At 38.8% G+C, this 11,963-nt stretch overlaps 1 protein-coding gene across 2 annotated transcripts in view; it reads left to right on the top strand.

Moving 5' to 3' along the window:
* LOC105918815 (neural cell adhesion molecule 2) overlaps window positions 1–8,642 on the top strand; it is a 708,733-nt gene extending 700,091 nt beyond the window's left edge. For both annotated transcript variants that reach the window (XM_036128219.1, XM_036128218.1), the window contains one exon: window positions 7,549–8,642. In XM_036128219.1, the coding sequence (XP_035984112.1) occupies window positions 7,549–7,605 (57 nt within the window). In that variant the 3' untranslated portion in view covers window positions 7,606–8,642. The remainder of the gene's footprint in view (window positions 1–7,548) is intronic.
* The last annotated feature ends 3,321 nt before the right edge of the window (window positions 8,643–11,963 follow it).

Here is an 11,963-nt window from a genome sequence, read left to right on the forward strand (position 1 = left end):
TAATATGTTTAAAGTGTAACTAAAGTTAATGTGTAAAAATATAACCTTGCACCAGACCAATTTTTAAAAACTTTCACCAAAGTAGGCAGTACCAAGAGACACTGAGGGGCCCGGCTAAGTGTGAGGCTTTATTAAGCATGTGGTCAGGACAGTGAATTTGACTAAATAATCTAAGTACCTAAAATAAAATGTATGCAGACTAATATGTAGTAATAGGTAGTAAGATTCTCAACTGAAAAATTCTCGCAACTCCTCACTCGCCACGGTGGTGTGTGTCTGGGTGAGATGGTTTTAACTGCGTTTAGTTTCTCCTTGGAGATCGTAATACCACGTAAAACAGTGTTTTTGTCATGGTTATGGTTGTAAAAGAGGGCAGGTATGAACAATGGTGAATACAAGCAGGAAACTGGAACGGTTTCACCTTGTTGATGAAGCCATTGTTCCCGAACACCAGGGCTGTGACGTAGACACGGACCAAGCTGCACCATTTTAACCAATAGGAAAATTCAACTGCAGTAGCCACGTTTCAACCCATAGAGGGCAGCACTAAGGCGTTGTTTTAGATCAAATATTGAACAGGTTTATACTAAAATTTCAATTTCACTAAAATAACATAAAGCTAGCACCGTCAAGGTCCGATTTATACAGTTTATCTGCAAAAAAAAAATTTGTTTATTTGGGGTTTAGTTGCTCTTAATGTAACAGAATATTACTGTATTCTGCGTTAATCACGGTTGTAAACATAAATAACTATAGCAGCAATAACAGGTTTATACTAAAATTTCAATTTCACTAAAATAACACAAAGCTAGCACCCTCAAGGTCTGATTTATACAGTTTATCTGGAAAAAAATAGTTTATTTGCGGTTTAGTTGCTCTTAATGTAACAAAATATTATTGTATTCTGGATTAATCACGGTTGTAAACATAATTAACTATAGCAGCACCCCTGTCACAATACCCAGGGCACACTGAGAGACGCCACAGCCCAGAAACATGCCCGGTTAAAATAGAGGAGCAGGACACGGTCACATATAGACATCATACCTCATCTCTTATATCTATAATAACAACCATTTGATTCTGAATTAAACATTTAAATAATGATAAATTTATGGCATTTTCTTTGTGTGTCGGCTCCACCAGCATTTATTTATTTATTTTTGTTTTATAGCTGACTGAGCAGATTGAGCTGCATTTTTCAGTCAGAAGCATCAGGTGATGGATGGTTTCCGATTCAAGGTGACAGGCGAGTCCTGAATGATTACCAGGAGGGGCGTCAGAATAATAAAAAAAAAAAAAAAAGCACTGCGACCTTGTGAACTCAGCAAATGAGTAGCCCTCAGCTAAAGTGTGTTAATACTGACCTGCCGGTGGGCTGATACACATATCAGCAGGCCGGCAGAGAGCGGGGCTATTTCAGCTTTCACTGCAGGTGACCCCATCCTTGTTTAAAGATTAGATCAGGAAAAACAAGCAACAAAGGAACAAAATGTGAGGCAGAAGTGCATTGATGATGTGAATGCAGGTAAAAGCTGGAGGTTCTTATTGATTTCCTTTAATAAATAAGAAATGCTCTCTAAAGGCAGAGTAAGAGAGAGAGAGAGAGACCGTTAGTCTTTAATGGGAAGGAAGGGTTGCAATCCAATACTTTGTATATTTTTGTTTTGGCCTAAAAAAAATATTAGGGATTGAAGTAAAAAAAAAACGGTTTATAATATAAATAAACAGATTTTTCATTGTTTTTATCCATTTGTTAGTACTTATTGGTTAGGCTTTAGTGATTTAAAGGAAATAAGAGCCAAAATGGCTTTGGCTTTATATACGTTATCTCACTGACCTGAAAAACAATGGGCCACCGGTTCAGAAGATTTATGTAGCTCATGGTCTACCTGTGGATAATTTAAAACAGATATAAATCATGGCACAAAAATCCATTCTCACTATTTAAGGTTTCTGCTTGGCTGAATTCTGTGTTTGTTTTTATCTTCTACGCTGAAAAGATCACAAAACGGATGAGTGAATTACATGAAGATTACATAAAAATCATATCTGGAAACACGGCCTGGAGAGATTTCCCCACGGCCTCAAATGTGTTTTGTAGATGCTGTTTGGTTTGAAGATAGAAGGTTCCTAAGCAGTCTGGAAAGGTTAGAAAGAAGAATGAAGACATTTTTTGATTTTTCAGACTTTATTCCCAATGCCATGTTCTAAAAGTTGCCTTTTTTCTTCCTCAATGTTCATGTCTCCCTTACACCCTTCCTTCTTTCCTTCCTTCTGTCTTTATTTGTGTCTCCCTTGTGTGTTTCATTTGTTCCTTGTGCCCTTACGTATTCACCTCATTGTGTCCTTCCTTTGTTTCTTGTTTCCCTGCCAACTACCCTAACTTCATGACTTAACTGTTTTGTAGTTTAAGGTTCAAGGTAATGGCTAAAGGTTTGATTTTCTAAGCAGCAATGTGTAATGTTGTCTTTGTCAGGGGCATTGATGCATCAAAAACGAGGAGATAACAGCTTTGCTTTGTTCTTACCACATGTTGCTACATTTTTGTTTGGTGAGATCTTCAGATCAGTCAAATACAAATATTTAGGCTTTGTTCACATTGCAGGCAACTGTGACCCATATCCAAACTTTTTGCCCATATGTAACCCAATTGCAAACTCTTTGCCCATATGTAATTCAAATCAGGCCTTTTTGCCCATATGCGACCCATAGCCGATCTTTTTGCCCATATGCGACCCATAACCAATCTTTTTGCCCATATGCGACCCATAGCCGATCTTTTTGCCTATATGCGACCCATAACCAATCTTTTTGCCTATATGCGACCCATAACCAATCTTTTTGCCTATATGCGACCCATATCCGATCTTTTTGCCTATATGCGACCCAAATATGATCTTTTTGCCCATATGCGACCCATAGCCAATCTTTTTGCCTATATGCGACCCATAGCCGATCTTTTTGCCTATATGCGACCCATAACCAATCTTTTTGCCTATATGTGACCCATATCTGATCCTTTTGCCCATATGCGACCCATATCTGATCTTTTCGCCCATATGTAACCCATAACCAATCTTTTTGCCCATACGCAATTCAAATCAGGTCTTTTTGCCCTTATGCCACCCATATATGATCTTTTTACCCATATGTAACTCATATCCAATTTTATCCATACGCAACCCATAACAAATCTTTTTGTCCATACGCAACCCAATCATGTCTTTTTGCCCATATGCGACCCAAAAACAATCTTTTTTTATTTATTTTTTTTTTTTTTTATTTTATTTATTCGAACATGATACAAATATAAAAATAAAATAGTGCACAGTAACAAGAAGTGCATAAGAAAGAAGAGAAAATACAGATTTTTGTTTCAGTTAACATATCATGCTCAAAACGGGGTAGGAAGAAGTGAGAACTTATAAACTCCTACCCCTAAACACTTGAGACTTAGAGTCCTACTGTCATTAAAAAAAATAAATAAAAAATCAAAATCAAAGTGGCAGTTTGAAGTAACAGTTACTAATATTTACCTATACATTTTCCCATTTTATGCTGGTTTATCTTTCTAAACCCTTACACCAAGTTATTATCTTCAATACACACCTTATTGCTTTCTGTCCCCATGTGTGTATCTATTGAAAATTACCTCTTTGTACCTTCTTTTAAATTGTGTTAAACTATTGCTTTGTTTTAAATCTTCATGTAACTTATTCCATAACTTTACACCTTTAATTGAAATACAGAAGCTTTTCCTTGTTGTTCTAAAATTGCGGATCTTGAAGATTGAGTGACCCCTTAAGTTATACCCCCCTTCTCTTTCAGAAAACGTGCTCTGTATGTGCTCAGGTAACAACTTCTTTGATACCTTGAACATAAATTGAGCCATTTTAAATTCTACAAGGTCGTCAAATTTGAGAATTCTGGATATTATGAAGAGCGGGTTTGTATGCTCATAATAACCGACATTATGGATGATTCTAATGGCTCGTTTCTGTAGGACGGTTACCGGATGTAAAGAGCTCTTGTAATTAACTCCCCACACTTCACAGCAATATGATAAATATGGTAAAATCAGAGAGTTATATAGAGTATGAAGTGATTTAGCATTCAATACATGTCTAGCTCTGGCCAATATGGATATACTTCTACTGAGTTTACTCTGTAAATGTTGAATATGAGGTTTCCAACTGATTTTGTCATCTATTATTAAACCGAGGAACTTATTAGCAAAAACCCTTTCTAGAGTTACGTCCTCTATTTGAACTTGAATTTCAATATTTTTATAACAGTTCCCAAAGACCATGAATTTCCATCACCCATATCCGATCTTTTTGCCCATATGCGACCCATATACGATCTTTTTGCCCATATGTAACCCATAACCAATGTTTTTGCCCATACGCAATTCAAATCAAGTCTTTTTGCCCTTATGCCACCCATATATGATCTTTTTGCCCATATGTAACTCATATCCAATCTTTTCGCCCATACGCAACCCATAACAAATCTTTTTGCCCATACGCAATCCAAATCAGGTCTTTTTGCCCATACGCGACCCATATCCGATCTTTTTGCCCATACACCACTAATAGCCAATCTTTTTGCCCATATGCCTACCATATCCAATCTTTCTGCCATTATGCCACCCATATCCGATCTTCTTGCCCATATGCGACCCATAACCAATGTTTTTGCCAATATGCCACCCATAACCAATCTTTTTGCCCATACGCAACCCATAACAAAACTTTTTGCCCATACGCAATCCAAATTAGGTCTTTTTGCCCGTATGCGACCCAAATACAATCTTTTCGCCCATACGCAACCCATAACCAATGTTTTTGCCCATACGCGACCCAAATACAATCTTTTTGCCAATATGCCACCCATAACCAATCTTTTTGCCCATATGTGACCCATGTCTGTCTTTTTCATGGCAGTGTGAACAGCCTAATTCCGATCTTTTCACCCTCCCAAAAAATCCGATTTGTGGCACTTCCATATATGGTAGTAATTCAGATACGTATTGGATATTACTCCTGGCTCCATAAAAGTCCATTGTTAATAGCTGCGCTGCTTTCTTCTTACCTTCTTGTTATCATGTGGTTTTAATATTGTCAGCTTCTGTTGCTCAAGAACTTCATACAACACAGAGACGGCGCTATCCGCTACTATGTTTTACTTCTGACCAAACTTTGTTGAAGACTTCAAGTAATAATTACATCTGCCATTACTTCCATAAACAGCGCGCTGCTGTGTGACATCTCCTTCTGTCATCCGGGTCACTTTGGAGTTCTGAACCGTTTAGACAAAAGCCTGATGGCGGTTGCATTTAATTAGCAATATGAACAACCACGCAAACAAACAAACAAGTAAACAACAAATAACTATTTTTCAGCAAATAAAAAATGTCACTTGAGAATGAAGACCTGTAGTGTAAACATGGTCTTAGAGGAAGTAAAAATGGTATTTTTACTTCTCAACAGAGGTAAAACAGAGGAAGGATCATTGATGGTTCGGCCATTAGCTGCAACAGGGTCCTAATATCGATATCTTCATAATTTTGTAATGATTTATGTTAGGCTGATTTATGATCTCCTTTTTAACTCTATTGGACCAAATGCTGTCATCTTTGGGAAGTCGCAAGGCAGAGCAGGAGGAATAAAATGTCCCATAAATGCCTGATTTATGACTCAGACCAGAGTGTTATTGTTAATTTTAAAAGACGCATCACAACCTATCAGTATTAAACCAGATATTTTGGAGACCCATGGAGAAAAAGAAAGAACAGAAAACATGAAAAGCTTTAGCACCTTGGTCATATGCTCATTTTAGGAGCTGCTTTATGACATAAGTCAGTTTCATCGTTATTCCCGTATTAAGAACCCTGTCATGTCGGAGGTTTTAGCGACATTATAACTTGACGATCAGTTTGCACGGCTGCTACAAAGTGGGCGGCAACTTGTTTAAAGCAGCAAAGATGAAGCTTCAGAGAAGTGAAAGGTTGATGAGGAGTTTCCATAATTATGTCCGTTAGAAAGGAGGGAAATCCTGTTAAATGGAGAGAAAGTCAGGAGTATTACACTCCTTAGAGCAGGGGTGTCCAAACTTTTTGGCATGTGGGCCAAAATTCTGAGGTCAAAAGTTCTCAAGGGCCAAAAAAAAAAGATAATATCGATAGAAAATAACCCAAAAATGATGTTGTGATTCTTTTACCTGCTTTACAAAATATGACGATTTCAATTAATTAACTAATTATTCCAATTTTCTGAAGGAAAAGGATGTTAAATCACTGTAGATCCAAAGTTAAAAAAGGGTTTTGCACATTTTCTTTATGTTAGAAACTCAATAGACTTATAGAATTATTTTTGGTCTCGCAATATTGCAACAGCTTTTTGGCCGGTAATTTTTTTAAAACAATTGTTTTATTTAGCTAATTTTAATAAATGATTTGATGAAAAAAAAGTAACGCTTTAAATGCACAAAAATTTGCATCTAAGTTAAAGTCCTCAGACAGATGTGGTCGTATTTTCTATGAAATTAATTAGAATGTAAAAAGTTTGGTTATTAAAACATGAATATATTGTGTTGTACCAAATGTTTTCAGTTGTACACTGCAAAAAGGGAACTAAAAGTAAGTAAAGTTTTCTTAAAATTTGTATATTTTCCCTTGATTTGAGCAGCTATATAAGCTATATAATAAGACTATCTGGCTTATTTAGCTAGAGTAATTTTACCCCTAAGATAAGATAATTAGATATCCGGCACTTGAAATAAGATGATGGAGACGAAATGTTCTTATTTTAAGTGCAAAACTCTTATTCCATTGGCAAATAGTCTTATTTAGCTGCTCGAATCAAGGAAAAAGACACTAATTTCAAGAAGATTTTACTTACTTTTAGTTCCATTTTTGCAGTGTAAGATCTTAACCTGTCTACATTAATTTCACCTAATAGAAATAAAATGTTTCCATCTCCATCAGACCAAATGCTGTTGGGGGGGGGGCACACAAAACCAGTCTAGGGGCCACAAATGGCCCCCGGGCCACACTTTGGACACGCCTGCCTTGGAGGGTTTACCTGGGTGTCGAAAGCTGCTCCTAGATTAAACACGTATATCTACCAGCTGATAAACTAACTATCTACAGTCTTCCTGTCGATCTATTACCCTTTTGTGTAACTGTGGAGAGGCTGTTAGATTTAATATCCCCCCTGGCCTTTATTTTTTCATATAAAAAGCTTTTTAATACTATCATATGCAACTTATTCATGCATTTAAAAAAAAAAAGTAAATTATTCATGGAGTTTAAATTAAATGAATCTTAACAGCACTCTGGTTTATGTGCACATTTTAGTCCTGCATTTAGTGTTTGTGCTTCATAGAAACTCATCTCTCCAGAATCTGTCTTTTACCGCCAACTGTGGCCGTCCTTTAATTTATCGTCTCGTCTGACTGCGAACGGTGGACGCCGTGAATCTGACGTCCCCCTTCTGTCCTCTCTTCTTCTTCTTCTTCTTCTTCTTCTTCTCCTCCCCGCAGGAAGCTGCCGCTGAAGGAAGAAAATGGCAAAGAGTCTCTCAAGCCGGATACGATTGAAATCAAAGTGCACAGTGACAACAGCATCCACATAAAGCCAGACGACAGCAAGGCGTAAACGGGAAGAGAAAAAAAAAAAAAAAAAGCTAAAAAATACAAATAATAAAAGATGTAAAGGTAAGGAGAAGGGGTCGGCTCCCCCCTCGCCACCAAAAGAACATTCGGATCATGAGACCAAACCCCTGGAAAAGTGAAAACACTGGAAAATAGTGGATTAAAATACTATATCTGTTTATATCGATGCCTGAATGAAAGGCATGTGTAAATAAAATTAAAGGAGAGGAAACAGGAAAGGAAGAAAGAATCACCCAGAAAGCATTATCTTCCCACACACACGCGGATTCAGTAGGAGGCTCTTGTTAATCAATGATTGTATTTTGTTTTACTTTCTGCCTTTTTTTTTTTTTTTGTCTGTCTCGCTTTATCAGATCTTTAAACGTGCAATTCCTCAGAATGTCCTTTTTTTTTATTATTGCGTTTTATCAAAGCCCAGGTGAGATTCAGGGTGCTTCTAGCCTCCATATTGTTTGTTTTTAACGAGTTGGAGAGTAAAGGGTGCGGACGTAATGTTTCCATGCTGTGGATGTTGTCGTCACTGCAACAACCGCTTTATGCCTTTAATAATAGCCAAGCTGGATTTCAGGCTAACCAGATGCAAATGTAGCCGCAGTTTCAGTTTGTTTCACGGTTGGCGGGATTTTTTTGGAAAACCTGCAGGAGAAAAAAATATAAAAAAAAAAATCCCAATAATGCACAGAAAAGGTAAAATGAGTGTTTGTCAAGCGCATGGTACAGTTTCTGATCTATACAAACAAAGAAAGCAGAGGATATTATCAGCCAAAGCATGGAAACATGAAAGAAAAGTCCCCCCCCCCTCCTCCCCCCTTCATTCCTGTCCCAGATCTGCTTTTATTTTCCCACAAAAAGAAACAAACCTTCTCTGTTTCTGACTCTCTCTGATGTCGTTATGTGTTGTACATAGGTGAAAAAAGCGGATATTTTACAGAGCTTTTATGTAAATATATATAAAAAAAAAAGGATGTCTTTTTTTCCACAATGCAAAAGGCTTGGCTTTTGTTGTTAACATCCCCCCCCCACCCCTCCAGATGAGTAGTAGTTTTATTTCCTCCTTCCTCTCCTCTTTCCGTTGTGTTCAGGTCTAAAGTTCAGTGGTGGTGTAATATTGCTTTCCCTTAAGGAAACCCCGTGCCCTGAGGCTATTTCCCAGCATTCAACTGAGGCAGTGATTACAGCATTAATGTGCCTTTTCTTTCTTTCTCTCCCCTTCGTTAGCTTCGTTAGCTCCGTTAGCAGCGCGACGCTTTCGTCCGGCTCGCTCCGTGACTTTGCTGGTTTCTGCGCCTGAAGAATGTGTTGACTTTTTATTGTGACGCCGTGGGTTTGGGGGGAACCGTGGGGTAGTCTGGGGATTGTAGTCAGTAGCTGGACTCAAACCAACAGGGTTCCTTAGCGATCTGGGGGGAGGATGGGTTTGGGTTTCAGGATTTTCCAGGTGGAAATTATGGAAAATTAACCGTGATTCAACACTTTATTTCCTAAACCATTGTCTAAAGGTCACTCTTTGTTTCCATCCTTCCTTCCCTCGAATCATTACATGATTCCTTGTGTTCCTCCCTTTCTTGATTGTGTCCTTCTGTCACTCCTTACTTCCTCTTGACTTTCTTTCCTTGTCCTACTACTTCCCTTCCTTATTAGTGTCCTTCATTCTTCCTTGTGTCCTTTCCTTTCTTGTACCCTAACTCTCTGCATTCCTTCCTTCTTTCCTTGATTACTATTCCACATTTATCATTCCTTACTTTTCCTTCCGTCTTTCTGTTTGTATTTTCTCTCTCTTGTGTCCTACTTCCTTCCTTTTTGTTGTTCCTTCCTTCCTCACATCCTCCCCTGTGTTCTACCACTCTTCAATCTTTCCTGTCTTACTTGTCCTTCATTCTTTACTACTTTGTCTCTGTCTTTCCTTTCTTCCTAACGTCCTAACTCCCTCCCTCACTTGTTTCCTTTCATTTCCTTCAGTTGTTCCATACTTTTTCTCCCTTCCTTCTGTTCTATGCCTCTTCCTTTGATTTGTCCATCCCTCTTTCCTTGTTTCTTACCTCACTGTCTTTCCTTCTTTTCTTGTCTCCTTCCTTACCTCTGTTCTTCTTTCCTGGTTTAATTTATATATTTCCTTGTGTCTTTCCTTCCTTGTGTCCTTCCTTCCTTCCTTCCTTCCTTCCTTCCTTCCTTCCTTCCTTCCTTCCTTCCTGCTTCCTTCCTTCCTTCCTTCCTTCCTTCCTTCCTTCCTTCCTTCCTTCCTTCCTTCCTTCCTTCCGTGTCTTTGTTTTTCCATTTATCAATCCTGACCCCTGGTAGAAATCTGCTCCACTTCCTGGTGACATTCGGTATTTCCTGTTAAACTGGCATTTTACGCACCAGGAATTCTGGGAAATTGAGTTTGGAAAATTCTGAAACGTTCACTTGATAAAAGTGTGGGAGCTCAGAAGTGAAGCAACGGTCTTCAGGACGCTGGTTCTAATGGTGTGTAATGCGTCATCGCGCGCACGTGTGTGTGTGTGTGTGTGTGTGTGTGTGTGTGTGTGTGTGCGTGTGTGTGTGTGTGTGTGTGTGTGTGTGTGCATACATGCGTGTGTGAGTGACTACACTTCAGGTTGCATGTATGTCTGTTGAATGTATCTGCACGTACAGTACTGTAAGTCCACGAGTGTGTGCACATTCATTTATTTTATTTTTTTCAAAGCAAAAAAAAGATCTCCCAGTGGAACCAAATCAGAATTTACTGAACTACAAATGATCTGAGCTGCAGTCCCAGGATTTATTTTAACTGTTGCTTAGTTTTTATTTCTATTTTTTTTTAAAGTTGCCGGCATCACGCAGCTCTGCAGGTCACATTGGTGACGACTGCATACCAGGTGTGAATGCTGCGAGTCGTCCTCTCCTTCCTTTTGTTTTCTCACTGTGGGGCTGGGACTGCGCTCCGATGAGCAGAACATGATTATGTAGTTCTCGACAGTGATTAATCCCCCCCGGCTGCAGCGTGTCTCTGTGAGCCCCACCACCACCGCCGCCGCCGCCGCTGTTCCCCGCCTCAGACTCTGCTGGCTTTTATCTCGAACCCGTAAAGCGCCGGCTTTGTTTCTCTCACTGCAAAAACATGTACCTGCATATCTCAAGTGGATGGTTCCTGCCATGGAGCGGTTCTGCTGCCTGTTATAATGATCACTGTAAATACTGGAGCACAGTGCCTGGAGGCTATACAGTTTGTACATGTTCTTTTTGTATTTGAATATGAGTCTAAACCCACTCTCTCCTCGTTTCCGCCACCAAACCTCAGTCCTTTCGGTTCTGTCAGGGGTTAAAACAGACGTGTTTTTGAGCTCAGTGTACATTATGTGTCCTCCCCTTTGTCCCCTGGACTGTCCCTGCTGAGTGTCAATTGTGCAGGAGGTGGGAACTATCGATGTTTCTCTGTATGTACCCGTGGAACACTTGTGACTCGTATCATTTTGCCGCTGTAAATAAACATGTCCTGGTAGAAGAGAGAGTGATGGCTTGTCTTTTTATCATTTCATTATTCTGTCCTGTTGTGTTCTACAGAAAAGCTGCAATTACCACTTACTGTTAAACAGAAAATAAAGTGTTTTAATTGCACACAATCAACAAAAATTAACCTTGTTTTGCTCTTTAAATTAAAGACATGAAGAAAAATGTGTCCTCAGCCGTCCTCTGATAGGCTGTAAAATAACTGGTGACCATGACACGTCCACCTCCATGTTGTACAGACGGTATGACGTTTTCCTGGAATGTCGTCTAAATAATGCAGTTTTAGTTTTGAGTCCTCAAGGTTGCCTGGAGAAGCTGCTGAACTACTCACCACCGCAGTCTGACGTCCACTGCTGCTACAACAGCAGCATGATGCTTCTATGTTGATCCTTTAGCTTCCTTGTGGTCTAAATTAAAGTAATTTAAGATTGATGTTATGTATATTGTGTCTTGCTATGCTGTTTTACAGTAATTTTTTATTTGAAGGCTCTAAATCAGGGGTGTCAAACATACGGCCCGCGGGCCGGATCCGGCCCTTTGGCTAAATGCATTATCATTATAAAAACAAAAAAAAAAATAAAAAATATATATATATATTTTTTTTTTTTTCAGTGTCCTATCTGGCAATGTGGCAATAATAATTGTTGTCTTAATGCCAAAAAGAGCTCATCAGATTTGACTTTCACAAGTGGAGCAGTACTGCTTTTGCCATAGTGCTTAGCTTGATTTATGAATGTGAATAGTTTTATTATAATTCATGCGGGGAATATCTCAAATGATATGGACACTACAATGGG

The sequence above is a fragment of the Fundulus heteroclitus genome, chromosome 24, assembly GCF_011125445.2.
Source record: "Fundulus heteroclitus isolate FHET01 chromosome 24, MU-UCD_Fhet_4.1, whole genome shotgun sequence".
Lineage (NCBI taxonomy): Eukaryota > Metazoa > Chordata > Actinopteri > Cyprinodontiformes > Fundulidae > Fundulus > Fundulus heteroclitus.